This window comes from Scyliorhinus canicula, chromosome 19 (genome assembly GCF_902713615.1).
Source record: "Scyliorhinus canicula chromosome 19, sScyCan1.1, whole genome shotgun sequence".
Taxonomy (NCBI): domain Eukaryota; kingdom Metazoa; phylum Chordata; class Chondrichthyes; order Carcharhiniformes; family Scyliorhinidae; genus Scyliorhinus; species Scyliorhinus canicula.
This window is the reverse complement of record NC_052164.1, coordinates 54,435,939-54,456,146: the sequence shown is the minus strand read 5'-3', so window position 1 is coordinate 54,456,146 and position 20,208 is coordinate 54,435,939. Positions and strand designations below refer to the sequence as shown.

The following is a 20,208-nucleotide window of genomic DNA, read 5'->3' as shown; positions in this document are numbered from 1 at the left end:
GATGCAAAGTACTCATTAAGAAGCTCACTCATTTCCTCTGACTCCACGCATAAATTCCCTCTTTTGTCTTTGAGTGGGCCAATCCTTTCTCTAGTTACCCTCTTGCTCCTTATATACGACTAAAAGGCTTTGGGATTTTCCTTAACCCTGTTAGCCAAGGATATTTCATGACCCCTTTTAGCCCTCTTTATTGCGCGTTTGAGATTTGTCCTACTTTCCCGATATTCCTCCAAAGCTTCATCAGTTTTGAGTCGCTTCGATCTTATGTATGCTTCCTTTTTCATTTTAGCTAGTCTCTCAATTCCACCCGTCATCCATGGTTCCCTAATCTTGCCATTTCTATCTCGCATCTTCACAGGGACATGTCTGTCCTGCACTCTAATCAACCTTTCCTTAAAAGACTCCCACATTTCAAATGTGGATTTACCCTTAAACAGCTGCTCCCAATCCACATTCCCGAGCTCCTGCCAAATTTTGTTATAGTTGGCCTTTCCCCAATTTAGCACTCTTCCTTTAGGACCATTCTCGTCTTTGTCCATGAAAACTTATGGAATTGTGATCGCTATTCCCAAAGTAATCGCCGACTGAAACACCAACCACCTGGCCGGGATCATTCCCCAATACCAGGTCCAGTATGGCCCCTTCCCGAGTTGGACTATTTACATACTGCTCTAAAATCTCTCCTGGATGCTCCTTACAAATTCTGCTCCATCTACACCTCCAACACTATATGAGTCCCATTCAATGTTGGGGAAGTTAAAATCTCCCATGAAAACTAATCCTCACGGTAGCATGGTGGTTAGCATCAATGCTTCACAGCTCCAGGGTCCCAGGTTCGATTCCCGGCTGGGTCACTGTCTGTGTGGAGTCTGCACGTCCTCCCCGTGTGTGCGTGGGTTTCCTCCGGGTGCTCCGGTTTCCTCCCACAGTCCAAAGATGTGCAGATTAGGTGGATTGGCCATGCTAAATTGCCCGTAGTGTAAGGTTAATGGGGGGGATTGTTGGGTTACGGGTATACGGGTTACGTGGGTTTAAGTAGGGTGATCATTGCTCGGCACAACATCGAGGGCCGAAGGGCCTGTTCTGTGCTGTACTGTTCTATGTTCTAAAACCACCCTATTGCTCCTACATTGTTCTATAATCTGTCTACATATTTGTACCTCTACTTCACGCTCGCTTTTGGGAGACCTATAGTAAAGTCCCAACAATGTTACTGCACCCTTTCGAAACTTAAACTTCTTAGATGCAAGATAATTGTTTATATAGTTGTTCTTAACTGGATCTGAACTACGTTACTATTTATCTGTTCTCTCAAAGTCAACTAGACAAAGACTAAATCATTTACTCAATTTTAACAGGAATCACAGATACGAAAAACAGAATTAGATATCGAGGTACTTGGAATCCTTGGGTTCTGTACCGTCTCTTTTTGAGTTGATCGTGAAAAGTGGTCTCCCTCTTCTCCTTACCACCGCCAACACCAAATTCTCAACCTCCACTCAGAATTCAATTAACTCAGTTCTGTTTCGACGGCAGCACGGTGGTACAGTGGTTAGCATTGCTGCCTACGGTGCTGAGGACCCGGGTTCGAATCCCTGCCCTGGGTCACTGTCCGTGTGGAGTTTGCACATTCTCCCCGTGTCTGCGTGGGTTTCACCCCCACAACCCAAAGATGTGCAGGATAGGTAGATTGGCCACTCTAAATTGCCCCTTAATTGGAAAAAAGGAATTGGGTACTCTAAATTTAAAAAAATTAAAATTGAACAATTAAAAACTCAGCTCTGTTTCCAAGCAGAGTGGCCAGCACTCCAAAGGTTCTCCCCTGTATCAAACCAAACACATGGGAGGAGGAAGATTGAGGGCCCATAGAATCCCAACGAAACACTCTACCTAGGCACATTCCCTCGCCATATCGACGTAACGCTGTCCATTGATCATGGCCAATCCACCTAACCTGCACATCTTTGGATAGTGGGAGGAAACCGGAGCACCCGGCGAAACACACGGCGGCACAGGGAGAAAGTGCAAACTCCACACAGTCAGTCACCCATGGTAGAAATTGAATCTAGGTCCCCACATTGCTAACCATTGTGCTGTCCGTGAATTGAACCCGCAACTTCAGAAACAGGCACAAGTGCTACCACTGAACCACAGATCACGGACCATCACAGACCAGGAACAGAAAATCATACTTATCGTATAAACGTATAAAGTAGGAGCAGAAGTAGGTCATGCGGCCTCTTGAACCTGCTCTGCCATTCAATAATATCATGCCTGATCTGTCTGTGTTTCGAATTCCACATTCCTATCTAACGGCCGTAAACTTTGATCCCTTGCCTGACAAGAATCTATCCCCGTCTCAAAAATATTCAATGACCCTGTCTCCACTGCCTTCTGAGGCTGAGGGCCAAAGTTGCACCACCTGAAAGACAGAATTTCTCCTCATCTCTGTTCTAAAAGGGGGATCCCTAATTTTAAAACATTGCCCCCTAGTTCTGGGCTCACCCACACGTATTCATTACACGTCTATCCAACAAAAATGTTCAAGATCTTGTATGCTTCAATCATTCTTGGAAATTCCAGTATAAACAAGTTCAGCCTGTCCAACCAATTTTCATAAGACAACCCGCTCATTGCCGGTTACGATCTTGTATACCTAGACTAGTAAAATAAAAGCTGTGGCTACCAGAGCAGGTCAAAGGCTAAGAACCCTGCGGCAACTAACTCGCCTCTTGACCCTTCAAAGCCTGTCTACCATTGACAAGGCACAAGTCACGAGTGTGATGGAATAATCTCCACTTGCCTGAATGAGTGTAGCTCCAACAACACCATCCAGGACAAAAATACAGCCCGCTTGATTGCTACCTCTTCCACAAACATTTAGTCCCTGCACCACCGACGAACAGTGGCGGCCCTGTGTACATCTACAAGATGCACTGCAGGAACTCACCAAGGTCCCTTTGGCAGCACCTTCCAAACAAACTCACAACACCCACCATCTAGAAGGATACCTGGGAACACCGCCACCTGGAGGTTCCCCTCCAAGTCACTCACCATCCTGACTTGGAAATATATCACCATTCCTTCACTGTCAATGGATCAAAACCGTGGAATGTTATTCCTAACAGCACTGTGCGTTTGTCTACACATAAGAACGAGGAGCAGGAGTAGGCCATCTGGCCCCTCGGGCCTGCTCCGCCATTCAATGAGATCATGGCTGATCTTTTGTGGACTCAGCTCCACTTTCCGGCCCGACCACCTTAATCCCTTTATTCTTCAAAAAACTATCCATTTTTATCTTAAAAACATTTAATGAAGGAGCCTCAACTGCTTCACTGGGCAAGGAATTCCAAGGATTCACAACCCTTTGGGTGAAGAAGTTCCTCCTAAACTCAGTCCTAAATCTACTTCCCCTTATTTTGAGGCTATGCCCCCTCGTTCTGCTTTCACCCGCCAGTGGAAACAACCTGCCCACATCTATCCTATCTATTCCCATCATAATTTTATATGTTTCTATAAGATCCCCCCATATACTTCTAAATTTCAACGAGTACAGTCCCAGTCTACCCAACCTCTCCTCGTAATCTAACCCCTTCAGCTCTGGGATTAACCTAGTGAATCTCCTCTGCACACCCTCCAGCGCCAGTACGTCCTTTCTCAGGTCAGGAGACCAAAACTGAACACAATACTCCAGGTGTGGCCTCACTAACACCTTATACAATTGCAGCATAACCTCCGTAGTCTTAAACTCCATCCCTCTAGCAATGAAGGACAAAATTCCATTTGCCTTCCTATAAACCAACGTTTTGCGACTCATGCACTAGCACGCCCAGGTCTCTCTGCACAGCAGCATGTTTTAATATTTTATCATTTAAATAATAATCCCTTTTGTTGCTGTTCCCACCAAAATGGATTCCATCTGCCAGACCCTAGCCCATTCACTTAACCTATCCAAATCCCTCTGCAGACTTCCAGTATCCTCTGCAGTTGCTTTACCACTCATCTTCGTGTCGTCTGCAAACTTGGACACGTTGCCGTTGGTCCCCAACTCCAAATCATCTATGTAAATTGTGGACAATTGTGGGCCCAACACTGATCCCTGAAGGACACCACTAGCTACTGATTGTCAACCAAAGAAACACACATTAATCCCCACTCTGCTTTCTATTAATTAACCAATCCCCTATCCATGCTACTACTTTACCCGTAATGCCATGCATCTTTATCTTGTGCAGCAGCCTTTTGTATGGCACCTTGTCAAAGGCTTTCTGGAAATCCAGATATACTACATCCATTGTCTCCCCGTTATCTACCGCACTGGTAATGTCCTCAAAAAATTCCACTAAATTAGTTAGGCATGACCTGCCCTTTATGAACCCATGCTGCGTCTGCCCAATGGGACAATTTCCATCCAGATGCCTCGCTATTTCTTCCTTGATGATAGATTCCAGCATCTTCCCTACTACCGAAGTTAAGCTAACTGGCCTATAATTACCCGCTTTCTGCCTACCTCCTTTTTTAAACAGTGGTGTCACGTTTGCTAATTTCCAATCCGCCGGGACCACCCCAGAATCTAGTGAATGTTGGTAAATTATCACGAGTGCATTTGCAATATCCCTAGCCCTCTCTTTTAGCACTCTGGGATGCATTCCATCAGGGCCAGGAGACTTGTCTACCTTTAGCCCCATTAGCTTGCCCATCACTACCTCCTTAGTGATAACAATCATCTCAAGGTCCTCACCTGTCATAGCCTCATTTCTATCAGTCACTGGCATGTTATTTGTGTCTTCCACTGTGAAGACCGACCCAAAAAACTTGTTCAGTTCCTCAGCCATTTCCTCATGTCTCATTATTAAATCTCCCTTCTCATCCTCTAAAGGACCAATATTTACCTTAGCCACTCTTTTTTAGTGGCCATTACTGAAACATGGTTAAAGGATGGTCACGACTGGGAGTTAAATATCCGAAGGTATCAAACTATTTGGAAGGAGAGAGTGGATGGTAAGGGAGGTGGTGTAGCTCTGTTATTTAAGGATGACATCCAGGCAATAGTAAGGGATGACATCGGTGCTATACAGGAGCAGTCTACAGGCCACCGAATAGTAACATTATGGTGGGGCAGGCAATAAACAAAGAAATAACTGATGCATGCAGAAATGGTACAGCAGTTATCATGGGGGATTTTAATCTACATGTCGATTGGTTTAACCAGGTCGGTCAAGGCAGCCTTGAGGAGGAGTTTATAGAATGTATCCGCAATAGTTTCCGAGAACAGTGTGTAATGGAACCTACGAGGGAACAAGCGGTCCTAGATCTGGTCCTGTGTAATGAGACGGGATTGATTAATGATCTCATAGTTAGGGATCCTCTCGGAAGTAGTGATCACAATATGGTGGAATTTAAAATACAGATGGAGGGTGAGAAGGTAAAATCAAACACTAATGTTTTGTGCTTAAACAAAGGAGATTACAATGGGATGAGAGAAGAGCTAGCTACGGTAGACTGGGAGCAAAGACTTTATGCTGTAACAGTTGAGCAACAGTGGAGAACGTTCCAAGCGATTTTTCACAGTGCTCAGCGAAGGTTTATACCAACAAAAAGGACTGTAGAAAGAGGGAAAATCGACAATGGATATCTAAGGAAATCAGGGAGAGTATGAAATTGAAGGAAAAAGCATACAAAGTGGCAAAGATAAGTGGGAGACTAGAGGACTGGGAAATCTTTAGGGGGCAACAGAAAAGCTACTAGAAAAACTATGAAGAAAAGTGAGATAGATTATGAGAGTAAACTTGCTCAGAATATAAAAACAGATAGTAAAAGTTTTTACAAATATATAAAACTCACCACAACCTTCTGAAGGGCAACTCGGGATGGGTAATAAATGCTGGCCTAACCAATGACATCCAGATCCCCTAAATTAATATTTAAAAAATTTAAACTCCTCTGAACTGCCTCTAACACATTTTACATCCTCAAATAAGGACATTACGCACATTATTTGAGATGCAGTCTTGCCAATGCCCTGTATAACTGAAGCATGACATCCTTTTATGTTCATTTCTTCTCCTAATAAAGGGAAGTTTTCCATTAACCTTCTTAACTACTTGCTCTACTTGCTTTAGATCAGCCATGGAGATGGACACGATACAATCTAGAGTAAAAATACTGAACTGAGGAAGATTGCATTCAGCAAACTGTGGCAAGATATGGTGCAGCTAAATTAAGCCACAGAGCTCGGCAGGCAGAAATGTAATAGAACAATGGGCAGCCTTTAAAAGAGGTGATAGTTTGTGTTGGTGAAAGAGGCTTTGAAGCTCGCGGTTGTAAATGTTAAACACTACCAGAGGGATATATCCTACTTGGCTATCCAACTCCACAAGAGGGAAAGGGAGGACAGCCAAAGCCACAGCTTCCTGAGTGATGAGGAAATAAGAAAAGGGGGTTGTAAATGGCAGCTGTTACCTGAATAATTTAAGACAGAATCAGGTTGAAAATAAAAAGAGGACAATGAAAAAGTAACGAGAAAAGATTGAGAATACATTTGTGTCTCTCGTATATGACCTTCAAATTCCCTTTTATAAATACATTAAAAGCAAAAGAGTTGAGGAGTAGTTAAGGCTGAGTAGCAGCAAATGGAGCCAAGTGGTTAATGGAAAACTTCCCTTTATAAGGAGAGGAAATGAACATAAAAGGATGTCATGCTTCAGTTATACAGGGCATTGGCAAGACTGCATCTCGAATAATGTGCGTACTTTTGGTCTCCTTATTTGAGGATGTAAAATGGAGGCAGAAGACATACCCAAGGTACTAAATGAGCACTTTGCTTCTATGTTTGACAAGAAAGATGGCCTTGCCATGGTAAATTTACTAAACAAGATTAAAATAGGTAAAGAGGAGATGGTGGGAAACATTGTACATAGAACATGCACAGCACAGGCCCTTCGGCCTTCGATGTTGTACTGAGCATTTTCCGAAACCAAGATCAAGCTATCCCAGTCCCTGTCAATCTGGTGTGCTCCATGTGCCTATCCAATAACCGCTTGAAAGTTCCTAAAGTGTCCGACTCCACTATCACAGCAGGCGGTCCATTCCAAACCCCAGCCACTCTGAGTAAAGAACCTACCTTGGATATCCCTCCTATATCTCCCACCCTGAACCTTATAGTTATGCCCCCTTGTAACAGCTACATCCACCCAAGGAAATAGTCTATGACCATCCACTCTATCTATCCCCCTCATCATCTTATAAACCTCTATTAAGTCGCCTCTCATCCTCCTCCACTCCAAAGAGAAAAGCCCTAGCTCCCTCACCATTCCTCATAAGACCTATCCTGCAAACTAGGCAGCATCCTGGTAAATCTCCTTTGCATCCTTTTCAATGCTTCCACATCCTTCCTATAGTGAGGTGACCAGAACTGCACACAATACTCCAAATGTGGTCTCACCAGGGTCATGTATAGTTGCAGCATAACCCCGCGGCTCTTAAACCCAAGCCCCCTGTTAATAAACACTGACACACTATAGGCCTTCTTCACGGCTCTATCCACTTAAATGGCAACCTTCAGAGATCTGTGGACAGGAACCCCAAGATCTCTCTGTTCCGCCACATTCCTCAGAACCCTGACCCTGTAATCTGCATTCAAATTTGTTTCGACCACAATGAATCACCTTGCACTTATCAGGGTTAAACCCCATCTGCCATTTTTCGGCCCAGCTCTGCATCCTATCAATGTCTCTTTGCAGCCTACAACGGCCCTCCACCTCATCCACTACTCCACCAATCTTGGTGTTATCTGCAAATTTACTGACCCACCCTTCAGCCCCCTCTTCCAAGTCATTGATAAAAATCACAAATAGCAGAGGACCCAGCACTGATCCCTGTGGTACACTGCTGGTAACTGGTCTCCAGTCTGAAAATTTTCCATCCACCACCACCCTCTGTCTTCTATGTGATAGCCAGTTACTTATCCAATTGGCCAAATTTCCCTCGATCCCACACCTTACTTTCTTCATAAGCCGACCATGGGGAACCTTACCAAACGCCTTACTAAAATCCATGTATACGACATCAACTGCTCTACCTTCATCGACACACTTAGTTACCTCCTCGAAGAATTTAATCAAATTTGTGAGGCAAGGCTTACCCTTCACGAATCCGTGTTGACTATCCCAGATTAAGCTGCATCTTTCCAAATGGTCATAAATCCTATCCTTCAGGACCTTTTCCATTAACTGACCGACCACCGAAGTAAGACTAACCAGGGTCATTCCTATTCCCTTTCTTGAACAGAGGAACAACATTCGCACTCTCCAGTCCTCTGGCACTATCCCCGTGGACAGTGAGGACCCAAAGATCAAAGTCAAAGGCACTGCAATCTCATTCCTTGCCTCCCAAAGAATCCTTGGATATAGAACATAGAACGATACAGCGCAGTACAGGCCCTTCGGCCCTCGATGTTGCACCGACATGGAAAAAGAACTAAAGGCCATCTAACCTACACTATGCCCTTATCATCCATATGCTTATCCAATAAATTTTTTAAAGCCCTCAATGTTGGCGAGTTCACTACTGTTGCAGGTAGGGCATTCCACGGCCTCACCACTCTTTGCGTAAAAAACCCACCTCTGACCTCTGTCCTATATCTATTACCCCTCAATTTAAGGCTATGTCCCCTCGTGCTAGCCACCTCCATCCGCGGGAGAAGGCTCTCACTGTCCACCCTATCTAACCCTCTGATCATTTTGTATGCCTCTATTAAGTCACCTCTTAACCTTCTTCTCTCTAACGAAAACAACCTCAAGTCCATCAGCCTTTCCTCATAAGATTTTCCCTCCATACCAGGCAACATCCTGGTAAATCTCCTCTGCACCCGCTCCAAAGCTTCCACGTCCTTCCTATAATGAGGCGACCAGAACTGTACGCAATACTCCAAATACGGCCGTACTAGAGTTTTGTACAATTGCAACATGACCTCATGGCTCCGGAACTCAATCCCTCTACCAATAAAGGCCAACACACCATAGGCCTTCTTCACAACCCTATCAACCTGGGTGGCAACTTTCAGGGATCTATGTACATGGTCACCGAGATCCCTCTGCTCATCCACACTACCAAGAATTTTACCATTAGCCAAATATTCTGCATTCCTGTTATTCTTTCCAAAGTGAATCACCTCACACTTCTCCACATTAAACTCCATTTGCCACCTCTCAGCCCAGGTCTGCAGCTTATCTATGTCCCTCTGTAACCTGCAACATCCTTCCGCACTGTCTACAACTCCACCGACTTTAGTGTCGTCTGCAAATTTACTCACCCATCCTTCTGCGCCCTCCTCTAGGTCATTTATAAAAATGACAAACAGCAACGGCCCCAGAACAGATCCTTGTGGTACGCCACTCGTAACTGAACTCCATTCTGAACATTTCCCATCAACTACCACTCTCTGTCTTCTTTCAACTAGCCTAATTTCTGATCCACATCTCTAAATCACCCTCAATCCCCAGCCTCCGTATTTTCTGCAATAGCCGACCGTGGGGAACCTTATCAAACGCTTTACTGAAATCCATATACACACATCAACTGCTCTACCCTCGTCTACCTGTTCAGTCACCTTCTCAAAGAACTCGATAAGGTTTGTGTGGCATGACCTACCCTTCACAAAACCATGCTGACTATCCCTAATCATATTATTCCTATCTAGATGATTATAAATCGTATCTTTTATAATCCTCTCCAAGACCTTACCCACCACAGACGTTAGGCTCACCGGCCTATAGTTACCGGGGTTATCTCTACTCCCCTTCTTGAACAAAGGGACCACATTTGCTATCCTCCAGTCCTCTGGCACTATTCCTGTAGCCAATGATGACCTAAAAATCAAAGCCAAAGGCTCAGCAATCTCTTCCCTGGCTTCCCAGAGAATCCTAGGATAAATCCCATCCGGCCCCAGGGACTTATCTATTTTCACCTTGTCCAGAATTGCCAACACTTCTTCCCTACGCACCTCAATGCCATCTATTCTAATAGCCTGGGTCTCAGCATTCTCCTCCACAATATTATCTTTTTCCTGTGTGAATACTGACGAAAAGTATTCATTTAGTATCTCGCTTATCTCCTCAGCCTCCACACACAACTTCCCACCACTGTCCTTGACTGGCCCTACTCTTACCCTAGTCATTCTTTTATTCCTGACATACCTATAGAAAGCTTTTGGGTTTTCCTTGATCCTACCTGCCAAGACTTCTCATGTCCCCTCCTTGCTCGTCTCAGCTCTCTCTTTAGATCCTTCCTCGCTTCCTTGTAACTATCAAGCGCCCCAACTGAAACTTCATGCCTCATCTTCACATAGGCCTCCTTCTTCCTCTTAACAAGAGATTCCACTTCTTTGGTAAACCACGGTTCCCTCGCTCGACCCCTTCCTCCCTGCCTGACTGGTACGTACTTATCAAGAACATGCAATAGCTGTTCTTGAACAAGCTCCACATATCCAGTGTGCCCAACCCTTGCAGCCTACTTCTCCAACCAACACATCCTAAGTCATGTCTAATGGCATCATAATTGCCCTTCCCCCAGCTATAACTCTTGCCCTGCGGGGTATACTTATCCCTTTCCATCACTAACGTAAAGGTCACCGAATTATGGTCACTGTTTCCAAAGTGCTCACCTACCTCCAGATCTAACACCTGGCCTGGTTCATTACCCAAAACCAAATCCAATGTGGCCTCGCCTCTTGTTGGCCTGTCAACATATTGTGTCAGGAAACCCTCCTGCACACATTGTACAAAGAACGACCCATCTAATGTACTCGAACTATATCTTTTCCAGTCAATATTTGGAAAGTTAAAGTCTCCCATAACAACTACCCTGTTACTTTCGCTCTTTTCCAGAATCATCTTCGCCATCCTTTCCTCTACATCCCTAGAACTATTAGGTGGCCTATAGAAAACTCCCAACAGGGTGACCTCTCCTTTCCTGTTTCTAACCTCAGCCCATACTACCTCAGAAGATGAGTCCCCATCTAGCATCCTTTCCGCCACCGTAATACTGTCCTTGACTAGCAGCGCCACACCTCCCCCTCTTTTGCCCCCTTCTCTGAGCTTACTAAAACACCTAAACCCCGGAACCTGCAACAACCATTCCTGTCCCTGCTCTATCCATGTCTCTGAAATGGCCACAACGTCGAAGTCCTAGGTACCAACCCATGCTGCCAGTTCCCCTACCTTATTTCGTATACTCCTGGCATTGAAGTAGACACACTTCAAACCACCTACCTGAACACTGGCACCCTCCTGCGAAGTCAAATCTGTGCTCCTGACCTCTATACTCTCAATCTCCCGTACCCCAAAACTACAATCCAGGTTCCCATGCCCCTGCTGAATTAGTTTAAACCCCATCTGGCCCAGAGGACTTGTCGACCCTAAGGTTTTTCAAAATTGTTAATACATCCTTCCTCGAAACATCTACCTCCTCCAGCCTATCCACCTGTATCACACTCTCATCCTCAAAAACATGGCCCCTCTCCTTGGTGAACACTGATGTATTCATTCAACGCCTCTCCTATCTTTTCTGACTCCATGCACAAGTTCCCAACTACTGTCCTTGACCGGCCCTAACCTCACCCTGGTCATTCTTTTATTTCTCACATGAGAGTAAAAAGCCTTGGGGTTTTCCTTGATCCGACCCGCCAAGGACTTCTCATGCCCCCTCCTAGCTCTCCTAAGCCCTTTAAGCTCATTCCTTGCTACCTTGCAACCCAACTGAACCTTGTTTTCTCATCCTTACATACGCTTCGTTTTCCCTCTTGACAAGACATTCAGCCTCTTTTGTGAACCATGGTTCCCTCACACGGCCATTTCCTGCCTGCCTGACAGGGACATACCTAGCAAGGGCACACAGTATTTGTTCCTTGAACAAGCTCCACTTTTCAACTGACAGTTTCTGTTCCCATCTTATGCTTCCTAATTCTTGCCCAATCTCATCATAATTACCCCTCCTCCAATCATAAACCTTGCCCTGCTGTATGGCCCTATCCCTCTCCATTGCAATAGTGAAAGACACCACTATGAAAGATAGTGAATTGTGGCCACTATCTCCAAAGTGCTCTCCCACAAACAAATCTAACACTTGGCCCGGTTCATTACCCAGTACCAAATCCAATGTGCCCCCCCCCCCCACCCTCCCCTCTTGTCGGCCTATCCACATACTGTGGCACCCTCCTGCGCACACTGTACAAAAAATGCCCCATCCGAACTGTTCGACCTATAGACGTTCCAGTAAATATTTGGAAAGTTAAAGTCACCCATGACAACTACCCTGAGACCTCCACACCTATCCATAATCTGTTTTGCAATTTCTTCCCCCACATCTCTATTACTATTTGGGTGCCTATAGAAAACTCCTACCAACGTGACCGCTCCTTTCCTATTTCTAACTTCGGCCCATATTACCTCAGTAGGCAGATCCCCTTCGAACTGCCTTTCTGCAGCCGTTAAACTATCCTTGATTAACAATGCTACTCCTCCACCTCTTTTACCACCTTCCCTACATTTACTGAAACATCCATACCCCGGAACTTCCAACAACCATTCCTGTCCCTGTTCTAACCATGTCTCAGTAATGACCACAACATCGTAGTCCCAAGTACCAATCCACGCTCCAAGTTCACCTATCTTATTCCGGATGCTCCTTGCATTGAAATAGACACACTTAAACCCACCTTTCTGTCTGCCGGTACACTCCTGCGACCTTGATACCCTCCTCAGTACCTCACTACTCTCAACACTGGCTTCTGGACTAAAGCTCGTTTTCCAATCCCCCTGCCAAATTAGTTTAACCCCCCCCCCCCCCCCCCCCCCCCCCCCCGAAGAGCCGTAGCAAATTTCCCTCCCAGGATATTGGTGCCCCTCTGGTTCAGGTGCAAACCGTCCTGTCTGTACAGGTCCCACCTTCCCCAGAATGTGCTCCAATTATCCACGTAACTGAAACCCTCCTTCCTACACCATCCCTGCAGCTGCGTGTTTATCTGCAGTCTCTCCCTGTTCCTCACCTCGCTAGCACGTGGCACCGGCAACAAACCAAGATGGGAGTATGGTTTGTCCTGGCTCTCTGCTTCCACCCTAGCTCCCAAAATTCCTGTTTTTAATCCCCGTCCTTCTCTTACCTATGTCGTTGGTACCGATATATACCACTTGTGACTGTTCCCCCTCCCCCTTAAGGATTCTGAAAACACGGTCCGAGATGTCACGGACCCTGCACCCGGGAGGCAACATACCATCCGTGAGTCTCTTTTGTTGCCACAGAACCGTCTATCTGTCCCTCTAACTATCGAGTCCCTAATAACTATTGCTCTACTGCTCTCCCTCCTTCCCTTCTGAACCACAGGGATGGACTCCGTGCTGGAGATCCGTTCACCGTGGCTTACCACTGGTAGGTCATCCCCCTCAACAGTATCCAAAGCGGTATACTTGTTACTATGGGGAACGACCACAGAGGATCCCTGCACTGACTGCTTCCTCCCAGCCCCTCTCACCGTCACCCATCTTGATTCTTTGGAGTAACTACATCCCTGAAGCTACTATCTATGACCACCTCTGCCTCCCGAATGATCCGAAGTTCATCCAGCTCCAGCTCCAGTTCCCTAACGTGGTTTCTGAGGAGCTGCAGATGGGTACCCACAGGTGAAATCAGCAGGGACACTGATGGTGTCCCTCACCTCAAACATTCTGCAGGAGAAACATTGCATTGCCTTCCCTGACATCCCCTCTAGATATAACAAAAGAAAGAAAGCGCTTACCTGTTATTCACTCTACCCCTTATGTTAGATAAGGTGGAAATGTGGGGGACACTACAAGTGTAGTGTCTCGGGTTTAGGAACTGCCCAATTAAATTCAGGTAAAAATAAAACACTTAACCTGCAACCACTGCGCCCCAGATGGGAACAGCAATCAGCTGTTATGGGCCTGCGCAAACAATTTAAATCTTTACTACTTACCCAGCAGTCACTCTGTCCTCACTCCGACTTGATTCAGCTGGAAACTCCCAACAGTAAGTTTTTTAAAAATTTACTCCCCTTCTCAGCAAGCAGTCACTCAGCAACCCCGCATGAGAACACCTCAGGGAAAAGAAAAACTACTTACCAGTCACCAGCCAATCACATACCTGCAGGCTGTGACGTCACGGTTCAACTTCTTTCTACTTCTACCTGCCCTCGAGTCTCCCACTTGATCTTTATTCGGCTGGGATCTTTACAGTGATTGTTTTTTTTTTTGGTTAGAGGAGTAGGTAGGGAGGGAAACACTGAAGAAGTGTTTGGGGTTTAACTGTCACTTGACAACAGCTCCTCCACAAACCACCTTCTAGATACAGTGTAGCATGTAAATTAGGTAAGTCACCCAGCCTGGATCAGATATATCCGAAGATGCTTACGAAAGTAAAAAGTCACACCTGGCCACAATCTTCTAATCCTTCTGTGACACAGCGATGGTGCTAGAGGACTGGAGGATTACACCGTTGTTCAGAGAACGGCGAAAGGATGAAGCTGACAATCACAGGCCAGTCAGTTTAACAGCAGTGCAAGAGTCGATTTTAGAAACAATGATGCAAACATAGAAACAAACATGGACAAATAAAGGGGCGAATGCTCATACGTGTTGAGGGCAAATTGTGCTGTGTTAACTTGATTGATATTTTTGATGAGTTAGCGGGGCGGGTAGTTGAGGACAGTGCAGTTCATGTAGATAAGAACTTTGGAAAGACGTTGTATAAAGTATATCACTAGCTTGTTAGCAAAACTAAAGGGGCAGTAGCAGCATGGATGGATTTGTTTATTGTCACGTGTACCGAGGTACAGTGAAAAATATTTTTCTGCGAGCAGCTCAAACAGGTCATTTAGTACATGAAAATAAAATAAAAGAAAATATACAATAGAGCAACACAGGGTACACAATGTCAATATGTGGGTCACTGTCTGTGTAGAGTTTGCACATTCTCACCGTGTCTGTGTGGGTCTCACCTCCCACAACCCAAAGATGTGCAGGGTAGGTGAATTCGCCATGCAAAATTGCCCATTAATTGGAAAAAGAAATAAGTGGGTTCTCTAATGTTAAAAAAAAAATATAATAAACAATGAGGATGGGAATAAGCTTCAAGAAGGCAAACAGACTGGTGGAATGGGTGGGCTCATGGTTGATCAAAATCCACACTTGTGAGACAATGGATTGGGACATTATAAAATTAGCCATGATGTGGAGATGCTGGTGTTGGACTGGGGTGAGCACAGTAAGAAGTCTTACAACATCAGGTTAAAGTCCAACAGGTTTGTTTCAAACACGAGCTTTCAGAGCACTGTTCCTTCCTCAGACTTTATTAAGCAATGGGTGGTTACGATTTGCAGTCCACACACCGCCTGATGTGAGGTGTATATAGATTCAGTAGGAACCTTCAAAGGAGCATTGACTAAATATTTGAATGCGAAAGGAGGACTAAGTGAACTGCGTATCGAAGAGCCTCCATGGATCTGATGGGCTGAATAGTCTCCTGTGCTATTCTGTCTGAAACTGATTTTATTTTGTAACCTCTTGCTCTTTATATATTGCCCATTGTACAGAATCTCTTCTGTTCTCTGCTTTGTTTAAGGCCTTTTGAGTTTGTACATCTCTCACTTTCCTTGTTGGCCACGGTTGTTTAATTACAAATTAACTTTCCTCCTCTTGAGGTACACACCAGTCTTATTTTTTGATCATTGTCTTGTGATCATCCCGAATTTTCTCCCTTTGTAGTTCTCTTCGGTCTGTTGTGGTCATTTTCTGACTCATCCTTCCAGAATCAATTCAAAACTTGGTTCTTGATTCCTCCTCCTTCTCAAACCTAGGGTGGGATTCTCCGACCCCCCCCGCCGGGTCGGAGAATCACCGGGAATCGCCGGGTGATTCTCCGGCCTGCGATGAGCAGAGTTTTTGCCGGCCCTACCGGCGTAAATTGGTGTAGGTCCTTATTGGCAGAACCTAACGGCGTGAGCGACCTCTGGGGTTCAGGGGGGATCGGGCCCCGAGAAGTGCCCCCACGGTGGCCTGGCCCGCGATCGGGGCCTATCGATCCGCAGGCGGGCCTGTGCAGTGGGGGCACTCTATTCCGCACCGGCGACTGTAGAGGTCCGCCATTGCCGGTGCAGAAACGATGCCTCTGTGCATGCGCGGGGATGACGCCAGCACACACTGGCGCTCCCGCGCATGCGGAAGCCCTTCGGTGCCAGTTGCCATGGCACCAAGCCCCTTCCTCGCTGGCCGGCGGTGCGCAAACCACTCCGGGAAGGGCCTAGCCCCTCCGCACCTTTGGGGCGGCCCGACGCCAGTGTGGTTCACGCCGCTCCTCGGCGCTGGGACCGCCCCCCCGGGTAGGGGAGAATCCTGCCCCTAATATCAAATTCAATAATTGTGGGCATTGCCAGCTGCTACCCTGGCCATTAGATTATTGATTAATTCAGGACCAAACCTGGTGTGCCCTGTTCTCTTGTTGGTTCAAGAACATATTATTCCAGAATAATATTCCAGAATGATGCCATGTACCCTCACAAGATTGGTGCCTTTGGGACATGAGTTATTCTACTGCGACTCCCCAAGCCTATGTGATAACTAAAGTCTCCCGTTATAATTTCTGTTTTTGCGACAAGCTTCTCTGCATTCTGCTCTTTTATCACTGCTGAAGTTCTCCAGTAAACTCTTAACTCTTGTGTCCTTTTCTATTCCTCAATTCTATCTATAGCATATCTACAGCCAGCTTACTCATATATTCTCAATAATGCTGTAATAATATCCCTTGATGCTACTGCTTTTCCATTTCCCTTGCAACCTTTATAACCTGAAATATTTAGTCTCGCCCAGCTTGTAGCCAGATCTTGGTGATAGCCACTATGTCAACCTTTTCAGTTGAATTTGTGTTTTTTGCTACTTGCATTATTGTATCAAACTTTCAATTGGGAAATAGAACCTTTGCCTTGATGTTGTTTTCTCTCAACCTTATTTTTTATAATGGCTGTTTTATTTTCAAGTTATTTTCTATATCTTTTTGAACCAGAAGTATTTTTCTTAATGTTGCACAATTGAATGCCTGGATTTCACACTCATCCTTTGACTGACAGAGTCAGCATCTTTCTTGTGGATGGAGCGATTGTGATATGATAAAGTTTTTTTTATTTCCAAAACCACAGATCTTACAAATCAACAGATGAACATTCCACCCCTCAGCCCGGTAACACAAATCCTTCGACCCCTCAACCTGCTTCCCCTGATGTCAGCTTCCACAGTCTTGGAGATTTACCCCTCACACCTTCACCTTGCAGCCCTTCTGCACCTCCAGTCAGCCCAGACACGTTTTATTCCTCTCTTTCTCGAGAGAGCGCTGGACGGGCTTCAAATGAGGATACACGATGTTCAACCCCAGATATTGGCCACGAGGAACAGGTGAGAATGAGCAGTCAAACCAGAGTGAAATATCTTATACATCCAACTGACCTGTTGTCTGACATCAAGTTATTCGAGTTAAAGGCACCCATTCATGGCCAGTGCTTTATTGTCCCATGATCACCAGGACCAGATGAAGCAGGTATTCAGTGGAAGGACAGGGTGGTAGATGTTGATGGCTTGGTTAAGAAGGGAGAACAAGTTGAACTAGAAAATTACAAGGCAGTTAGTCTTTGTTTGATTTGGGTTGTTCAAGGGCTGTGGGCATTGATTTGTGAAGGACACAACATCCTTGGCTAATTTGCATTTTTACAGAAATTACAATCCATGGACAAAATGAATGTTGTACATGTAGATTTTCAATGACATTTGGTAACTGTTGTGTCTGAGACTCATGAAACATTGGTCATGGGGTCCCCACATGATTGAAGTGAAACAGTGGGGTTTCTTCAGATTGGTGGGTGCAGGTATACTGGTGCCCTGGTGATCAGTTCTGAGGCTGCTTTGGTTTACACAAAGACACCAGCAATGAGACTGAAATTTACTGCTCATCCTAAGTTAGAGGGCAGGGCAAACTGAGGAAGAATTCATCGGTCCAAGACAACTGGGCAGATAGGCGCAGAACCATATGAGATGCATTGTGCAAAATAGAGCAGCAAAATTAAATGGTAAGATTCAGAACGGCAGAGAGATTGATCTCATCTAGGAACGCAGATAGGAAAGAAATGCCATGAAGATAAATAAGTTCTGTACACAGCAGCATTGAACATGAAATGAAGAAAGAGTTTGAGTTTTATATAGTGTTTCTCGCATAGCCAATTTCTAACCAATATCCCACAGTCATCAATGAGGGAAATGACTAGATAATTTATTGGTAATTTGATCTATAGGACTGATTGGCTAGAACTGGCACCGACATGATAGATTGCGTGCTCTACTGTTCTTTGCATGTTGGTTAAGATACCAAGGAAAACATCCCTGCTCTTTTCAAATGGCGCAGTGATCTTTCAAACGCATTGAAGAGGGCAGTTTAATATCTCATCTGAGTGAGAGTCAGACAATATAGCACTCCCTCAGTACCACACTGTGGTAAACCAAATTGTGTTTAAATCTCTAGATTGTGATGTGAATCCACAACTTTCTGACTTATGTCCAAGTGCAACCGCTGAACCACAATTGAGAAAAACAAGAGAAAAATGCTGAATTTGTACAAAATATTGATTTGACCATGATAGTGAAATTGTTGGAAAAGATTCTCAGAGATAGGGGACGGGATTCTCCAGGCCCCGCGCCGGGCCGGAGTATCGCCGAAACTGCGCCACGACGCCCCAACGCAGAGGTGCGGAGAATCGGTGCCATTTGTGTTGGCGCAGGGGCGGGCCACTTTCCGCGGCCGGGTCGCCGATTCTCCAGCCTTGATGGGCCGAGTGGCCGTGCGGAAACAGTAGAGTCCCGCCGGCGCCGTCCACACCTGCGCGCAGAGTTCCCAGGGAGGGCGGCCTTTTGGGGGGGGACTCCGATGGGGTCTGGCCCGCGATCGGGGCCCACCAATCGGCGGGCTGGCCTCTCCAGCCCCGGCCCTATTTTTTCATAGAATTTACAGTGCAGAAGGAGGCCATTCAGCCCATCGGGTCTGCACCGGCTCTTGGAAAGAGCACCCTACCCAAGGTCAACAACTTCACCCTATCCCCATAACCCAGTAACCCCACCCAACACTAAGGGCAATTTTGGACACTAAGGGCAATTTATCATGGCCAATCCACCTAACCTGCACATCTTTGGACACGGCCGGCCCCTGAACCCCCACGCTATGTTGCGTCGGGGCCGGCGCATGGAGGAAGTCCCCCGTGCATGCGCGGGTTCGCACAGCGCCCAGTTGTCGCCAGGAAGGGAGGCTGGAGTGGCATTACCGCTCCAGCACCGTGCTGGCCCCCTGTGGAGGCCAGAAGCGGTAGTGCCCCTGCCCGTTTTCACGAAGGCGTTCACGATGGCGCGGACACTCTGCCTCCATTTCGGAGATTCTCGCCCAGGATCTATGTTTGGGGGTGAATGGTCTTATTAGCAACAGACAGCATGGTTTTGAAAAAGGAAGGTCATGTCTCATTAATTTGATTGAATTGTTTGAGGAGGTGATAAAGATGATTGACGAGGGAAGGGCTGAGGATGTTGTTTCCATGATCTTTAGTAAAGCATTTGATAAGGTTCCTCATGGCAGGCTGATGCAAAAGATTAGATCACCTGGGGTCAGGAGTGAACTAGCTGGATGGATTCAGAACTGGCTTGGCCATAGAAGACAGGGAAGCAGTGGTAGGGTGTTTTTCTGAATGGAGGTCTGTAAATAGTGGTGTCCGCAGGGATCAGTACTGCGACCTCTGCTGTTTATAATATATAAATGACTTGGAAGAAAACGTAATGGGCCTGATTAGCAAGTTTGCGGACGATGCTAACATTGCAGGAGTTGCGGATAGTGATGAAGTGAAGGGCTGCAGGGTAGCATGGTGGTTAGCATAAATGCTTCACAGCTCCAGGGTCCCAGGTTCGATTCCCGGCTGGGTCACTGTCTGTGTGGAGTCTGCACGTCCTCCCCCTGTGTGCGTGGGTTTCCTCCGGGTGCTCCGGTTTCCTCCCACAGTCCAAAGATGTGCGGGTTAGGTGGATTGGCCATGCTAAATTGCCCGTAGTGTCCTAATAAAAGTAAGGTTAAGGGGGGGTTGTTGGGTTACGGGTATAGGGTGGATACGTGGGTTTGAGT

General features: G+C 46.0%; 1 protein-coding gene across 1 annotated transcript in view; it reads left to right on the top strand.

The window, feature by feature from the left end:
- kansl1b (KAT8 regulatory NSL complex subunit 1b) overlaps nt 1-20,208 on the top strand; it is a 273,163-nt gene that overhangs the window by 245,100 nt on the left and 7,855 nt on the right. Inside the window, 1 exon segment of the mRNA XM_038779734.1 lies at nt 17,204-17,456. Coding sequence (XP_038635662.1) covers nt 17,204-17,456 — 253 coding nt within the window.